Source organism: Delphinapterus leucas, chromosome 5 (genome assembly GCF_059928025.1).
Source record: "Delphinapterus leucas isolate spDelLeu-1000000601 "Yukka" chromosome 5, BTC_Dleu_Yukka2, whole genome shotgun sequence".
NCBI classification, from domain to species: domain Eukaryota; kingdom Metazoa; phylum Chordata; class Mammalia; order Artiodactyla; family Monodontidae; genus Delphinapterus; species Delphinapterus leucas.
Genome location: NC_143133.1, coordinates 80546445 through 80565746, shown reverse-complemented (window position 1 = coordinate 80565746; position 19302 = coordinate 80546445). Strand labels below are relative to the sequence as shown.

Below are 19302 nucleotides of genomic sequence, written 5' to 3'. Positions count from 1 at the left end.
AAACAGTATGGTGTTTCCTTAAAAAACTAAAAATAGAGCTACCATACGTATGACCCAGAATTCGCACTCCTGGGCATATATCCAGAAAAAAACCCCTCTAATTCGAAAAGATACTTGTACCCCAATGTTCATAGCAGCACTATGTACAAGAGCCAAGACATAGAAGCAACCTAAGTGTCCATCACCAGATGAATGGGTAAAGAAGATATGGTAAATAAACACAATTGAATATTAGTCATAAAAAAGAATGAAATATTACTATTTGCAGCAATTAGTATGAGGTTATCATACTGAGGGAAGTCAGATGAAGATAAATATTATATCACTTATATCTGGAATCTAAAAAAATAGTACAAATGATTCTATACACGAAACAGACTCACAGAATTAGAACTCAAACTTATGGTTGGAAAGGGGGAGATAAATTAGGAGTATGGGATTAACAGATACAACCTACTCTACATAAAACAGATGAGTAACAAGGATTTACTGTATAACACAGGGAACAATATTCGATATAATAACTTATAGTAGAAAAATAATTGGAAAAAATATATATATATAACTGAATCACTTTGCTATACACCTAAAACTAACACAATATTGTAAATCAACTACACTCAAATTTAAAAAAAGAGAAAAAAAAGTATTCTTAGTGTCTTAGAAGAAGAAAAAAGAGCACAGTAAAAAAATCACAGGCCTTGTGCCCAAAGAGAGCAGGTATGTTTGTACCATACAGTAAGTTAAGTAATTTCAGGTAAATTTCTTAACTCTGTGTAACTTAGCCTTCTCATCAGTAAAACGAAAACTGAAAGGCAAAGTACTTCGAAAACTGAAAGGCAAAGTACTTCGAAAGCCACTGCCCCAATATCCTCAGCAATCTTCAAAATCATTGTAATGATAGAGAAACTGAGGTATTTATTCTAAATATCTGCTACGTATCACTGTAAATTATTTTCCTCCAGAGTCCAGTGACATCCCATTAATCAGTGACAGAATTTATGTTCATAATCTGCTTAGTTCTTTTCCATTTGCATTTAAGTTATACTCAAGATAACTGCTTTGGTGTTTTTATCCTATATTCTCTAATTTTCAGAAACTACTTATGTTTCTTCTCTTGGTAATATCTTCTAAACACTTTACACAAGATGTCAAGTTCTACATAGTGACCACAGAGTAAAAAATTTCTAAAAAGCTAGAGGTGGGGAAACGATTATGATTGTCATTTACTATGAATGAAAAAAAAGTGATTCTGATGTTTTATAAATCTATGAGAAACAGGGCAAATTCCAGGTAAATCTATCATTGTCATTCTACCTGTATTTCTAGGTTCTTTCTAGGTTTATTTTGTTTAGTTTGTTTGCCAATGCATTTACTAATGGCTACAAGCATTGGAATAACCATTAACACTGCTAAATTAAAAAGAACTCAGAAAATTTAAAGAGTGCCTGGAAACAAAGAGTGCCCAAGACTTCTTAAACTCTGTCTTTACAAGGTTGACTCTTTTTAAAAAAGAAAATTGACATCAACAATACATTAAATTGAAAAATATTTTTCCCAGTATACATACTTATAAATTTACTTCTTCCAACATATTTGTGTTTAGAATATCATGGCAGGGCTCTCCCTCCCATCCTACAAAATCATACAGTTAACCTGTGCAGTACATTTTATTTAAAAATTAGCTATTCTAAGTTTCTACTGTTTTAATCGTTTTATTTTTAATTTAAGGAGGTTTTCATAATTTTATGAGAATTATGAGTGTCTGAACAGAAAATTACGTTAGTAATTTTCAGGCAATGAGTCTAATTCTCATTTGATTCTGTATTAGCAGGGGCTACTCTATAACATGCAGATATTCTTCCCTTCAAAAATAATTCACTCATAGAAAATGTCTAGATGATATTAAAGCAAATAGAATGAGTATTACGCAATGTAAAAACAATGAGAACAAAACACAAATCACTAATTTTCAGCCAATAAGTAGAAATGAAAAAATAGTTGTGTTTGATGAATCATCGATTTTCCTAAGTTTTTGTCTCATGACCTTTTTAACTCTCAAAATAATTAAGATTCTCAAAGACTATCAGTTTATATGAGTTATAGTTATCAATATTTATCATATTAGAAATTAAAATAACTGACATATTTTTAAAAGTACACTGTTGGTGCTACCTTGATCCCTGCTAAGATGCCCACAGTTACCTACCACTGCTTTTGCACCATCAGTGCCTATGTCAAATACAATCAAAATGGCAAATTTTATGTCAGAATTTTTATGAAAATAGTTTGGACCCTGTGGAATCCCAAGAAAGGACTCAGGGATTCTACGTTTCCATGAACAGTGCTTAGAAAATGGCTGCACAAAGGGTTTATACTCCCCAAGACCTGTAAGAGACAGCCAACACAACTCCCTTTAACTTTTATCTTAAGCTATCCTGAAATACTTGAATCATTTACTAACTTTCTGAATTTCAAACTACACATACATAACATAATTTCATTCAAAATTAAGTTAATATTAGTAAAGATTACTAGGAAGCATTTTAGTAGAATATTATCAAATATGTATTCTCAAAATCAAAATGGGACAAAATATTAGAGAAGAAGAGATAAATGCTTTCCAGATAGAAACTTTCCAGTTTCTTCATATTCTCTACATTTGGGCTTTGGGAATGGGAGTTTTCTTCCTTCCTTCCTTCATTTCCTTCCCTCTTTTTTCCCTTCTGTTTCTAGGCCTATCTGTTCTTTTGTTCATTTTACTGCATTAGAATATGAATTCAATGGAAAAGTCCCTGATATGCGGGGTTGTTTTTGATCTGCTATAATTCATAAGAGAAATACAAGGCATGATGTAATGAATCTGTCAAGGAAGCAAAGGAGAATACTCAAATTGAAAAACTCATGTCTACATACACAGTTATTGCAGAACATTTATTCAGCAATGTACATACAAAAACTGCCACTGGTGTTTCTTCTTCTACTGCTATTGAAAGAGTTCTTAACTTCACCAGGATTAAACACAACAAAAACAAAGGCCTTTTTGTATACTGTAAAATCCCCTGAAGTGATACGATATAAACTGAAACATAAATTTTCCGGAAAGATGAGAAACAATTCTCCCTCCCTGCCTCTTTTTCTTTTTTTTTTTTTTTTTTTTTTTGCATGTTCTTGATGTGACTATGACATGTGAAAATGTAATATTGCTAAAATGGTGCTGGAAGATTAAAAGTAAAACTTAAATCACTCATTTAATCAGAAAAAACTTACTCCTACTTTATAAGTTTAACATCTCTGCTTGATAGAAAACTCTAAAGAGGGTACTTTTTAAATGTGTAGATTCATGATCTTTGATTCTAACATAATTCAAAAGGCAAGCAACATATTTATGTCCATGCCTCCAGGAATAACTGCTAGTATTTCTTTGATAACGTCCCCACTGAAACACCCACTAAATCTAACTTGACTTCAAATATTCAGGTTTTAGCTTAAAAAAGTAATGCATGAAGGATGGACACAAAGACAGAAAATAGACTAGTCATTGCATGGGGTGGAGAAGGAGATGGGGATTAACAACAATGGGCATGAAGAATCTTACTGTGGTGATGTAAATGATCTAAAACTGACTTATGGTGATGATTGTATCACTTGGTAAATTTACTAAAAAAAAAAAAAAATCATTGTACACTCGAAATGGGTGAATTTGATATATAAAAATGCTTCAAGAAAGTTATATTTAAAACTGAATACACTGAATGTGAGAAGCTAGACACCAAAAAGCATATACTATATGAATCCATTTATTTAAATTATAAAATGAGCAAAATAATTTAAGATGATAGAAGTCCCAATAGCAGCAATTCTTGGTTGAGGGGAGGATGGCTGGTACAGAGCACAAAGTGGGGTGTCTGAGGTACCCTTAACGTTCTGTCTTTACTTAGTTGTTGTTAGATAAGCTTGGTTTGTGAAAATTCAATGAGTTGCACACTTACCATGTGTGCAATTTTCAGTATATATATTATACCTCAATAAATCACTGTACTTCCTATACATATATACATGCTTGTTCAAAATTCCTTTTCAACTAAAAAAATATGGGCAACTCTATGCAGAATAAGGCTGTTATGCCACATGTTTAAAATAGTCATAAAAAGCTGGCGTGAAGATATCATTACATATGATATTCAAACTTCCCACATTTAGATGGAATCCATGTCCAATTTATAAGAAGGACTCCATTCGGAGCTTTTAATGACAAGGGAATAGCATCCAGGCTAGTTTATCATCAAATTGTCAAGGTGTACTGGGTCTATAGGGATGGATGATGGTGGAGGGCTGGCTTCAGGCACGTTTGGAAGAGGGCCTAGAGAGAGTAAGCTGTGCACAGCAGACACCAATAAGCTTGTGAAGCCATGACAGAAAAGGATGGGTGAAGGGTTACTGAAGAGAAGCTGTTTCCCACGATCTTTTTTGGCGTTCATCCACTTACATATCTAATATCACTTTGGTCTCTTCCGGTTCCACTAACGCTGCAATCCTTCAAGGACGAGCCTAACACTTTCTCTTCAGTGAATACTCCCTAATATCATCTAGGTAAAAGAGTATTCCTTCTTGTTTTGAACTCTTCAATAAATGTAACAGATAAAGATAAATTACTGAACAAATGATATAGCTATTTGTTTTTTATTGGCCAACAAACTACAGTTTTGTGGACAGGAACCATGCCAGACTTATTTAACCACCAAACTGCAGAGTAACTGTCATAGTGAACGGCATATCATGGACTTTCAGGTATTGGTGGAATTAATAAATGCAAGTTTTATCAACCAGACTTCAATAAAAATGATTGAAGGAAAAAAAATGCAAGTATTTCCATTAACAGCTGAAGAAAACATAAACACCTCAGCTGCATTAAAAATGTAAAATTTATGTAGTTATCGGTTGCCAACAGTCATTTTCGCATTTATATTCAAAAGCTATATGTACCATCTTTTTAAACTTTTAAGTATATAAAGTAAAAAGAAACAAAAATGACTCAGAAAATAAAGTTAAGAAAGTTTTTAAATGGCATGACAAAATTGGATGGTGTATTTCTAAATTTATACATACATTTGATTTGATTTGAAATATATATATATTTGGTTTGATTTGAAATATATATATATGCATATATTTGATTATTACATATTAAAAGTTAGTTTTAGGTAAGATAACAGAAACTCTGCCCTCTAGAAGCCTACAATTTACTTTACACAAGAAAACTGTCTAAAATATGATACTACACATTTATTGTTTGGATGCAAAAATGATGGATGTAGATGATAACAGGTGAGTGGCCTCAGAAGTTCTGAGAAGGATAAATAAATGTGTTCTAGTAGTATAATGAAAAAGTCTTCTGGTAGTATAATGAAAAAAGTAAAGCACAGACACTCAGAGAAATCGGGGACAGAATGGCATGAGCACACACTTAGATTTGAGAACACCAGGCTCAATCTGAAAGGCAGTGAGGAAACTGACTTCTCTAGAGCAGATATCAGATTGCATAGTTCTACTGGGGAAAAAAATGTGGAAATCACATGTCATACCCTTTCTGATTCAAGTCCCCAATTTTTCACACCTAACTAACATGTTAGTATACAGTTTTATTTATGCATTCATTCAATGTGTATTCAAACATCTGCATGAATAGAAGTCCCAATAGCCTGTGACATCTGTCTAATTTATGAGGCTGAAGTAAGTTAGGAAGCGTTTTTAACAAGGTTATGCAAAGACACACAAATAATTTTTTGAGTTTAGTGATAATCCTCCCATGTAGAGACATGCTTAAAACTTTTAGGCTGATATAATATCTTTCTAGAAGTTTAAATGAAAGAAAACACAATAATCTAAAACACCTTTTGGAAAAGATTTTTTCTACTATTATTTTAATTCAAACACATTATTTAAACTGTTGACATCATAATTAATATTATGTGCCCATATCATAATTAGTAATTATGAACATTATTTAACATGCTATCATTGGCGTGACAGTGAGAGTTCATTATAAAGCAGCTTAAGTGGACGTGATCGTCCCATATCTTGGTAGCTTACAAAATGGGACCAGATTTCTTCTCTCCATTTATTTTGGACAAGTGTAAATGTAGTACATTTAATGGTCTAAATACAAGCAAGAAACTTGCCTCCATGGAGAATCAACCACAGCTATTTTAACTGACAATTCTTAGTTGAGAACCCCCCAGGAAGGCTTCAACAAATGATTTACTCAGGGTGCTTAAAGCAATTTTACTCTGCAGATTTGTCACTTTACAGATGCATCCCATATAATTCAGTAGCTCCAGAGAGAGGATCCACTGTAACTATTTTTTGCAATAATCATAAGATTAAGGGCTTATTTTGGGAGCCATTAATAATATCAATGAAAGGATTAAGACAATTCTGGTGAAAATCATATAGAGATCAAAAAGCTAGTGAAGTTAATGCTTCTGCTACATTTTAAATGAAAACCTAATCACAGAAAAGCAGAAAATCCTCCTCAACCCACTTCCCGAATGGATTCTGAAGAATCCTGTGTTTGGTTTTCTGACTGAAACAAATAAAATAACAATTTAGTCATGGTGCCCATTCCATACTACTTATGGAATAACCACTCCTGAAAGATGATTATAACCCCTACAGGCAACAAAATGATTAGATTTCTTTTAGGTATAACGTCAGAGAATTTAGCCATAGCTGGAGGTATGTCAATATATAACAACAAGAGACAACAAGAACAACCAAATGCAACCAAACTTAAATGGAATCGCTAATTTTAAAATCTTATTTCTCATTAACACTCACCTTAGCATGAGCCAGCAATTTAGAAATAGACAAATAAAAGCTCTCAGATTTGCCCAGAGACCACTATCCTTCATGTATACCTCAGATGCTCTGATCATCAAAATCCTGGCATGTGATAATTTCTTTGAATAATTTATACGACAGAAATTTATAAAAATATTGACTATCAATGTAAATATCAGAATTTTAAGTATCAAGAAGGTTAAAAATAAGGCAGGCTTTCTTAAGTACAAGAAAGATAATCCTTAAAATCCACTGTCTTTGCTTTTATAATTCAGTTCATTTTTACATATGTTTGATCTCCCCCATATTTTAAGAAGTCCTTAAACAAAAGAAAGAGATGCCTAAATAGAAATCCTAATGAAAAACAAATTTACTAAGTAAATCATATATTGATTAAGTTTTTAAAAATTACTTTGTGAGCAAGTAGTCAGAAAGTATGAAGGCTTATCGTAAATGAATGACTCTGTCACTGATTTCTGAGAAATCATAATAAGTGAACAAATATTTGAGATATATTTAATATTTAACTAATTTATCAAGAAATTTTAATATAAACTTTCTATAGTATAGATTCTAATTGACCAGTCTCTTTAGAATTGAAGATTTTTTTTACTTATCCAGTGATATTCTATGGTACTTTATACTATTTTACTATGGTAATATTTCAGATAGTTTAAATGTATTAAATAAATTAATTTATATACTAGATATCAAAGTAATATTTTTTATTGTTTTCCAAGGCCAAATAATCATTACTCAATAGTCTTTATTATTTTTTGATTAATAGTTATAAAATTGCCTCTGAATTTAAATTTTACTCTTTTTCCCACACTAATGGAAATCATTGTTAGCAGTAAAATAATTTTTCTGTAATTTCTGTAGAAAATTACATAATTCTGTTTATGAAAACCGAAAAATAAATTTAGTTTCTCAACTAATGAACTCAGTTCTAGAGAACACAGAATAGAACACAGGAAACAATAAATAATCTAATACATTCTAATATTTTCCAAATGCCATTTACAATTTCTAGCACTAGCATTTTAGTGATATGGGGAATAGTTTGATATTGAAAAAGTAGTTCAAAGTATCCTAAAGTACACAATTTTATGTGTACCTATGCTCAGTATGTCACACAGATGCATGTTGAGAGTTTATATTAAATGCACAAAGAATATTAGAAATATCATACCTTTGAGACATAATCTTATAGGCATCAGGCAGATAGCATCGTATATTCTCCATCTGAGCAGGGTCAGAGTCACAAATTTTGTCATCAGTCCTCCCATAGTTGGCACTTTCAATCATGATGACATCTGTTCCTGGACAGCGGAGTTCTATGGGGTAGCTCTCACAGGAGAGCTCTCTGCGGACCACAGCCATTGGAATTGGGGCACGGCTGAAAGCTACCAGGAGGAGGAAGAAAAATAAGTCATCTTTGTTACATAGAAAGGAAAAGTACCCATTTCTGATATACTAATATAAAGGAATAAAGCAGTTGCAATTCATAATTTTAACTAAAAGTAGACTATCTCTCATTTCAGTAACTTGACAGAATTTTAAAAAATCTAGCTATAACAATTATTTCTTAGAAACCTTATCTCACAGATATTTTTCTTATAAATGGAACAAAGCACTCTGGATTTTCTAAAACACTGGCTGGTATGTGAGGTAAAGACTATAGAGAAATATCATGCAGTTTGTAAAACAAGATTCTCAGATTAACCTCAGGAATACTGTGTGTATTTGTTTTGTTTTTTAATAGAAACCATGAACGACAACAACAAAAAACGTACTGCTCGAGTTTATATATACCTATTTAAATAATCTATTTCAATTTTGAAACAGTTTCATTGTTTCAGGTAATAACATAATCAGTATATTTTTTGAGTTAATTATAGAAATAGGGAATGTTCTTTAAGAAAACAGAGATTTGTAAGGAGACAAATTAAATTTTCCTTCAGCTCCTTCCCACACCTTTCCCCCAATGTCAAGAGGTAAGCAGTTAACAATGTGGTGACTTTTCTATTAGAACTGTCTACAGAAAAAAAACAAACATTGTATATTTCTTCCCATCCCTCTTTTAATTTTACTTAAGTAACTTTTAATCGGGTAGTATCACACTACACACATTGTTTCATATATTGATTTATTTTACTTATTAATTTAACAATATATGGTGGAAGTCTTTTCATTCCTATGTTGTATCCCTCATTTTTAATGGCTACATTACATATACATATAAAACATTATTTAATTGGGCTTATGTTAATGGGCACTTAGAAATGATTGACATGTATACACTGATGTGTATAAAATGGATGACTACAAAGAACCTGCATATAAAAAAAAAATAAAATAAAATTCAAAAAAAAAGAAATGTCCCAGTGTTTTTGTGTCATAATACTGCAAGAAGTATAAACCTACCTGTGTACCTTGGCTATAATATTTTAGAAAAAATGTAACTATCCAAATACATTTTATGGTATATGTTAATAAATGAAATTGATGAAGGCATAAATATATTTGAAATTTGGCAAATATCAACAACTAGATGTCCAAAAAACTTAATACAAATGTACACTTCCACCAGCAGTACTTTCCTCTTCAAAACTACACATTACCAATTCCTTTATATTTTGCCAATGTGATAGACAAAGAATGATATAACATCCTTATTTGAATTTTCACCACTTTATTTATACAATGAAATACACTTCCATGTTTCTTGACCCTTCATCTTTTTTTTATTATACATTACTATTGTAAAAGTTCTTTGGATAGAAGAAAATTGAAAAGTTGTCCTTTATACTTGTGGCAAATATGGTTTTCTAGTTTGTTATTTGGTTTCATATGTTTGCTGAATATATATATTTCATTTTTATACAGCAAACTGTCTATCTTTTCACGTCAGATTTAACAGTTTCACAATCCAAGACTGTGGATATAATCAGTACATTATTGGAAGACAGTCAAATGTTTAATTGTAAAAACTCAACAAGTCTTCTTTTAAAAGCACATAATTGAAATTCTTAAATTCTTTACCAACCAGCCAGTAAGGTGATTTTCACATAAGAGAATTATTTATAGAGATAAATACATGATAGCTATAAATTTGCATTGATAGTTGATTAACTCACTAATGCTGGCACATACATAAAAATGTATTTAAATAAATACATTCACCTTTTCTTATGGCTTTTTTAGTAAGCATGAAATGTGGAAAGCAAAGAAGGGAGGAGAGAAGCAAGAAAGTGTAAAAAGAGTAGGAATAGGGAAAAAGATTTTATTACTATAAATATTTTCACTTGAAACTCTACAGAAAATATTGATTTGGTTTATGAAACCATACCTATTATTTCAAAATAGAAAATGACATTAGTTTTTATCCCATTTCTATACCATTTTGGAAAAACTATGCATGTACCAAGGACCCCACGCATAACTTCCGAATAGGTCACTCAAGCTGCACTGCACAGTTAATTCCATTCTGGTTGTCATTCAACATCTTTCTTGTTTTGTTCTCAACCCCCCTCAAATACAGACAGACAGATACACACACGCAAACACACACACCTGAATCTAGCAAATCCACAGCACTGATCAAAGAGAGTTAACACAAAGATTGGTGGTAATAATTTTTTTATATATAAATTTATTTTATTTTTGGCTGCATTGGGTCTTCGTTGCTGCAAGCGGGCTTTCTCTAGCTGTGGTGAGCTGGGACTACTCTTTGTTGTGGTGCACAGGCTTCTCATTGCGGTGGCTTCTCTTGTTGAAGGGCACGGGCTCTAAAGCGCAGGCTCAGTAGTTGTGGCGCACAGGCATAGCTGCTCCGCGGCATGTGGGATCTTCTCGGAGCAGGGCTCGCACCCATGTCCCCTGCCTTAGCAGGCAGATTCTTAACCACTGTGCCACCAGGGAAGCCCGGTAACAATATTTTTAAAGTTTGTTCTTGAGTCAACATTTTGACAGGGTAGTCTCACAACAGACACTGAATTTCTGAAATGTGTGTTTCTATGGTTCCTAAAATATATGTATTTATCATTTAGAAATTAGATGGCTGTTTAAACATGAAGTCATTTTTAATACTCAGATTCTATTTTAATGGAAAAAGATATTTTCATTACTGTATATAGCATTTTAAGCAATAAAATCACTGAACAATAAAAATGTTCCAATTTGGGAATCCGGTTTCACATTTTCAATCAGTTTAAATAGAATAATAGATATTTTTTGCTTACTTTTTTTATAAAATGTTCTTGAAATCAGAATTTTTCAGAATGCTTTACAGTAAACTTTTGAGCATTTGCTGAGACAATTTTTTTCTTAACTTTGGTATAGCCATTTTTTAAAAATCAGATTGAAACTGCTTCCAAACATTGAGTTGATCTTGCTATATTTTGTTAACCTAACCTATTAAGTCATATTGTTAAAAAACAAGTTAATTTAACAAAGAAATAAAAATAAGCAAATAATAAAGTCAAAGCGTTGTTTGACTAAGTGGACAATTTGGTTGATTAAACTCATCAGTCCATTTTGCTAAAATGCGTACACAGACATAGCTTTAATCTGGGTCTTAACTGTCAAAAACATGATTTAGAACCAGACAGTGGTAAAGTCAACTAAAATGTCGAGGGCAAATTTCCCATGTATCTCGTTTGAGCCTATAAGGATTATTCAAAAGTTATAGATATGGAAATTTTTACAGGGTACTTGGGTTGATTTGTGGATGCTTTCTTCCATTTAACATATAATTGCATTAGTATCAGTAACTCAGTGATAAATTGCATTCCTGAATAATGAATGCTTTGTTTAAAGGAATGTATTACTGGAAACTATTCTATAATATATCTAATTAGCTATTTAAATTATTTTAATTACATTGCTAAATGCTTTAATCAGCAACTAAAGTCCAATGGAAAAATATGCTTAAGTTAAAAGACTTTTATTGTTGTTGTTTTGTCTTTCTTACCATTCAGTTACCATGCTAACAACGGAGAGACTTTGGTTACTGGAGAAAACAACTAAGACACGGAAAATGTCAACAATTCAATGCAAGTTAGCCAGTGAAATAATACGGGGAAAAGATGGCACATTCTGTACGCGGGCCTCTCACTGTTGTGGCCTCTCCCGTTGTGGAGCACAGGCTCCGGACGCGCAGGCCCAGCGGCCATGGCTCACGGGCCCAGCTGCTCCGCGGCACGTGGGATCTTCCCGGACTGGGGCACAAACCCACGTCCCCTGCATCGGCAGGCGGGCTCTCAACCACTGCGCCACCAGGGAAGCCCAGATGACACATTCTTGAGGTCCTTCTCATTTTCATACCATGAGTTAATTTGTGGTAACAAAGAACAGAGTGTCACCTATTAGGTGTGTAATAGACATTGGCTGAATAAATGGGAAAAGCTTCAGATGTGAAATCTGGTAGACTTCTGTTAAGATGCTGCACTTTGGAACTACCCACTGACCATGGGACTAAGAGGACGCAAATGAAACTAAGCTTCTCTGCTAAGGACGTCCAGAACCTCAGGAATTGCCCAAGTTCCATGCGGAACACATCCCTAATTAAAAGTGCTCCTGACCAAGGATTAAACAACAGGAGAATTAGCTCCTGGTTCTTGCTCACTTGTTTCTGCACAAATCACTCTTATTCTTCCTTTTCTGAGACCTCAGCCAATCTGTTGTTAAAACTTCTTGTTTTTTGTTACTCTCTTCTTGGGCTTTCCTACTGCAATCCTGCTTGGTGACTTTTGACTCAAAATGCTTTAAATTCTTGGTGAATGTGGGTTACGATAGCTAAAGATACCAGTCTAAAGATGGGGTGAGGGCGGGAGCAGGGTGCTAAAAGCTGATGACCAGAGTCAATTGATTCCTCCTGGACTCAAGGACAGGGGTCAGAGATTTGCTAGGATAACCCTAGGGCTTTACAGGGTAGCATTCAAAGAAGGGAGTGCTACTTGAGACATAGGATTTTAGGACAAAGGATATCAATAAGTAGAAGACTAAACACAGATTAAGAGCTAAGCAGCAAGTTAGTTGGCTGAGGGCATTAACCCAGTATAATTAATTAAGTTTTTAAACATGTTGAATTTAAGGTGTCATGATAACACTCAGGAATGTTTAATTTTCATTTGGGTTCATGAGTCTACAATGTATGAGTAGACTATAGGCTAAAACCATGGTAATAACAGTAAGTAGCTGAAGAGGATAGATGTAGAGAATAAATGCAGAAGGTGGAGTATCAGTAGCCACTGAAGAAATGTAGAAGAGCGTACTACTTAGTTGCTGATCATATATATAACATAGAGAAAAGCACTGTATATCTATTCAAGGAAGATTTTCATTTAGATTTTCACTAAATGGACAATATGCCTGCCACTACTACTTAGTTTTAGGACAGATGAATCAAGCACTTTTATATATCTCTCCCTGGGCCAAGCCTTCAATGCACTGTTCAAATCTGGTTTTCCATGGATTGTTCTACATATTCAATGATCCACTCAAAAATAAATGGTGCAGTCTATTCTCCATTAGGCAGAAACTAAAATCTTCAGCCTGCCCTATGTGTGTGTTTGTTGTGATATTAAAAACTATTAGCAATACAGCTTATATTTTTATTTATTTTTCATTTCCTTACTTTTATACTTTCTTTACCCCAAATCCCATGTATTAAATAAAATTAAATTTACTAAGGAAAAAATTTAAGCATAGATAAGAAAATGCAAATTAAAAGGCTATTTTGCAGCGGTAAAGATAAAACAGTTGCTTTAAATGGGTAATGACAGAGAACATATTTGACCTATGTTTATGGACAAAAAAAATTACATGATTTGATGATTGGTTGAACATGAAGGGTAAAAGTGAGGGTACAAGGAAGACTACCAGGTTTCTGGCATAAGCAAGTGATTAGATTGTAGTGCCATGAACAAAATCTAGTAGGAAGTTGAATACAGGTCAGTGATTTAGAAGAGAGATCTTCATAAATTTGAGAATTGTAAGGTAGTACTCAAACCAGAGCAGTAGATAACATAACCCATGGAGGGAGAAAGATTGTATTAAACATGTCCACGTGACAGTTTTAAAATACGTTCCTAATTCCTTGCTACTTCTCCATTTTTTTCCCTTTCCTCTTGAATGTGGGCTTTACTTAGTGACTCACTTCTAATGGACACAGCCTGGTAGAAAGTGTATGATTTCCAAGAGCAGTTCATTAACAAGACATTGGAGCTTTAACCTCTCTTGAATCACTCACTTTGTATAAAGCCGGTCACCAAATCTTGAGCACATTCAAGCAGCCCCAAGGAGAGATCCAGAAAAGGAACTGAACACTATGCTGACAGCCAGAATGAACTTGCAAGGCCGGCAAGTGAGGCATCTTGGAGGCTGACCCTCCAGCCACAAGAAACCCTTCCTTTGGGTAACTACAACCCTATGAGAGACCTGGAGTCAGAACCAGCAAATTAAACTATTCCCAGATTCCTAACCTAAAGAAACCACAGAAGATAATAAACGTTTACTGTTTTAAGCCACTAAGTTTTGGGCTATATATTACTAATACAGTGCAGAATCAATTCTGAAGGAATGTTTAAAGAGTGGACATTGAAACTGTTGGACGATACTGAAGATTACCAAGTGAATAAAAGAAAAATACTATGAATGACCCACACAGATAGTCTAATATTACCATCCCTTTGCTTAAACATAGTTTGGGCCATTAATTTAAAAAATATAACATTCCATATATATATAATTTATTATACACATTTTATATTATGCATTATATATAATATGTAAATAATCCAGGTTCAGCACTAAAAACAGATTAATAATAGGTGTTTTTTTTTCCCCCCCTGTATCCCAATGATCATAAGAAGGGGAAAAAAAGGCTCTTTTGAAAACTTTAAAATAAAAAGAAAATAGATCTGGCTCCTTATGAGAAAGAAGTAAATTAAACTATTTGTAGGTCAAGGCTAATGATTTTAAAGGTGTTTCTTAATTATAGAGAAGGACACTTACATATCTGGAAGTGGGTTACTGCCTATAATAAAGTATTGGCAATGTCTTTTAAAAATTCTTCATTACTTAAATGCTGCCAAAAAGCAAATATTCCCAATTTTAAGTTTCAGCAGAACCTATGACATAATTTTCTTAAATATACGTATTTTCTCTGTGCTGTTTTACATGCCAACACACTTATCCAAATTTTAAAAAATGTGCTCTGAAAATCTAGTCTGAAATGTTTGGCAGCAAAAATAACACTGGAAATCCAGTGAAATATCGAACTATCATCTACTTTCTATAAAAGTACATCTACTACCAGTAAGCATCTAATATACTGAATTTCAAAAGTCTATTTCTACAAAGAATACATATAATTTAAATACTTTAGTATTTAATTAAGTGTAACACAGTGACAATTAAAATTGACACCATAAAGAAATAACCAAAGGCAATTATGTTCTGAGGTCAAAAAGAAAAGCATGAAATTTAGAATTTCTGAAATTACAGGGAAAAAATGTCCTAATGAGAGGAATGTCATAAAACAATTACTGTAAAGCTATCCTTCTGACTTATGGAGCTTCAGCATGAGGGTAACATTAATCATTCTTTTTGAGGATATATATACGAAATGGTGACCTTTAAGTGACATTATCCACATAGAGGTTGCCTAAAAAATGTAGCAAGTGTTTGAATAAATGAACTCATATCTACTTGTTATAAGTTTTCAACATTTAATAAAATTATACTCTACATTGTCTTCCAATTATATTCATGAGGGACAAAAATTTCTAAAACTGAGTCAAACTTCACATATCACAATTATCACAGCCTTTTCCTAAATGTCAAAAACACCAAACTGGCTGTTCAAAGTGTTCTTAAGAGTAAAATTATAATTTCAAGATAAACAAGAATCCAGTAAAAAGAATTATACAATTCAAAAGAAATTTTAAAAGATATGCCAATTTAACTCTAAATGTACATTTATCAGTTACAATGTGGCTGCTGGGAGTTACTAAACACAAGACATGGATATTGTTTAAATTCTCCATCCACATTGGTGATTATCTCAGGCCTAGGAGTGGTCCTATACAGAATGGGATTCCAAAAGTCTGGCAGAAGGAGCTTCAGAGGTATCATATGAAATCAAGAAAATGATAAACATTCGTGTGTGATGGTTAATTTTATGTGTCATTGTGACTGGGCTAAGGGATGCTCAGGTAGCTGCTAAACCATTATTTTTGAGCATCTCTCTGAGGGCATCTCTGGAAAAGATTAACAAAGATTGATTCTGTAGACTAACAGAGATCACCCTCACCAATTTAAGGTGGTCTGGTGAGGGCCTGAATACAACAAAAAGGCAGAGGAAGTGTAAATTTTCTCTCTGCTTGAGCTGGGATAGCTATCTTCTGCCCTCTAACATTGATGCCCCTTGCTCTCAGGCCTTCAGACATAGGCCAGAGCCTACACCAGTGGCCCTCTGATTTTCAGGTTTTTGAGTACAGGTTGGAACTACATCACTGGTTTTCCTGGGCTGCCAGCTTGCAAACAGCAAATCATGGGAGTTCTCAGTCTTCATAATTGTGTGAGTCAATCCCTCATAATAAATCTCTTCATATTGACCTAGAGAGATAGATCGATAGATATAGATAATATAGATAACTGTGATATGTGAAATTTGACAGTTTAGAAACTTCATCCCATGAATATAACTGGAAAACAATCTAGAGAACCCTAATAATGTGAGTGTAGCAAAATCCCCAAAGGCAAAAGATAGCATCGATGATTACTAAAACCCAAAGATTATAGAATAATGACAACAAGATCAGATGGGTGAAAGTTCACAGCAGGGGAGAGCAGATGGACAGATGATCCAGAGCAAAAGTACTGAGAATCTTCCTAAGTATCTCCATTTCACTCTAGAATCTTAGAGTTGAAGAGAGAGTGCACAACCTATGTAAGGTTTAACCATCATAAAGTACAATGAAAATGTGAAACAGATTACAAAGTAACGAAGTGATAAATTTGTTTAGTTTCTTAAGACAGATTTCTTGAAGGAAGCAAACTTGAGATGTCCTTTAAAGATGAAATAATATATGAATATAGGAGAAAAGATGAAATAATATATGAATATAGGAGAAAAGATAACAAAATATTCCAGGAAGAAATTCTGAGCAAAGAGAGGTATATTCAGCATTTTGAGTGAGGATCTCAAAGAGATATCTGTACCCCCTTGTTCATTACAGCACTACTCTCAATAGCCAAGATATGGAAACAACCTAAGTATCCATCGATGGATAAATAGATAGAGCAGCTGTGGTATATACATACAATGGAATATTATTCAGTCATGTGAAAAAAGGAAATCCTGCCATCTGTAACAAACAATGATCAACCTTCAGGAAATTATGCTAAGTAAGGTAAGTCAGACCAGAGAAAGACAAATACTGTAAGATACCACTTATATATGGAATCTAAAATAGCCAAACTCATAGAAACAAAGAACAAAATAGTGGTTTCTGGGGGTTGGGGGTTAAGGGAAATGGGGAGATGTTGGTCAAAGGGTTTAAATTTCCAGTAGTTGTAATATGGATAAGTTCTGAACATCTAATGTACAGCATCGTGATTATAGTTAACAAAACTGTATTATATACTTGAAAGTTACTAAGAGGGTAGACCTTAAATGTTCCCATCACAAAAAAATAAATGGCAATTATGTGAGGTGATGAAGGTGTGAATTACTTCTAATGTGGTAATCATTGCACAACATACATGGGTATCAAATCAACACGTTGTACACCTTAAACAAACACGATATTCTATGTCAATTATAACTCAATAAGTATGGGGAAAAGAAATTATATTCACAAGAGATTTGGGAGTAGATGGCAGACAGGAACTAAACAGTCAAATCAGAAAGAGGCTTCAAATTAGATTCAGAATATAGTCCAAATACAGGGTAGTGGAAGATTACAGCATAAAAGAATAACGTAATAATAATATTAATGAAATTAATCTTAAAAAGCACTAACCAATAATTATTCAAACAGATTAGGTGAAAGATAACAGAGTCTGGAAATTGATGACACAAAAGGCGATATGATGATGGTAATTGCTAATACATATTGGGTGTTTTAGTTTTAAAAGTATCATTTTATTTTTTTTAAAGTATCATTGCTAATGAGAACATACTGTGTAGCACAGGGAACTCTACTCAATGTACTGCGGTGACCTAAATGGGAAGGAAATCCAAAAAGAGGGAATATATGTATATGTTTAGCTGATTCATTTTGCTGTACAGTAGAAACTAACACAACATTGCAAAGCAACTATACTCCAATAAAAATTAATTTTAAAAAAAGTATCATTGTATTTCAAACTCCAAACTATAAAAGCTTATCAATATTATCATCCCCATTTAGTGTACACCAGGAAAATATGGTTTAGCCCAAAATGCTAAGAATGTGAGGCATGAACTAGAAAGTCATACAAGTGAGAGAAAAGATGCAATGACTCTTCTTGTGTGTCACACAAACAGAAAGAACAAAGGAAGGGGAGTTCTGTCAGGAAATACATAAGGCAATGTGACAATATCACACTAGTTATCAATAATATAAAGTTTATGGATTGCCATTCCTTTGATGAAATGAAGCCTTATTTCCAAATATGAAATGCAAGTTAAATATTCCAATTACTGTGTCTGACAGGGGCCTTTTTTTTAATAGCACAAAACATAACAGCATAATATTATTATTTTAAGAATTTTAAGATTTCTTTCCTAACATTTTAATACATTTTAATATTGTATCACAAAAACTAATATGAAAATTTCCTTTGTGTGAAAATCCACTGCAGTTAAGATGGAAAATCACTACTTTACTTTTAAAATGTGACATTAATTCTCAAATGTAGTCATTATACTTTTACTGAAGTATATAAATATATGATTTTCTTTATTGCAAACAGCCAAATTTAAAGTTTATGTTATTCTTGTCATATAACAGAGAAAATCTGTAGTCATATAGATTTTAACAAGAAATATACAGTAAATTTAGAGAAGGATATATATATAAGTTTTGAATAAACAGTGATGTCTCAAGTTAAGACTAAATGACATTTAATTTTGAAGGGAAGGAATTCCTGAACAGTGAACGAACTCTCTACTGCACTGCAAACGCCATTCAGAAATATACAAGCAGCACCTACTTACATTCGTCCCCTCCTCTCTCCCCGCAAACACACTATATTCCTTGGAAAGGATAAAGAGCTTTCAGTGGCCTAAAAGTTTTTGCTTTGTTTTATCGTCAAGGAAAGCAATGCTAAGACATTTTCTAATTCAGCAGGGTAAATCTTCTGCAGAAAAGACCTTGTAATAACCTCTTTGGTAATCTTCAATATTGAAAAACATATACAACAGGGTTTATAAATCCTTTATCCACAAGCTTTACAACAGCTTTC

At 33.1% G+C, this 19302-nt stretch overlaps 1 protein-coding gene across 1 annotated transcript in view; it reads right to left on the bottom strand.

Annotated features, from left to right (window-relative positions):
- LOC149749161 (adhesion G protein-coupled receptor L3-like) overlaps positions 1 to 19302 on the bottom strand; it is a 179831-nt gene that overhangs the window by 76141 nt on the left and 84388 nt on the right. Inside the window, exon 2 of the mRNA XM_089911995.1 lies at positions 8036 to 8249. Within this exon, the coding sequence (XP_089768121.1) occupies positions 8036 to 8249 (214 nt within the window). The remainder of the gene's footprint in view (positions 1 to 8035; positions 8250 to 19302) is intronic.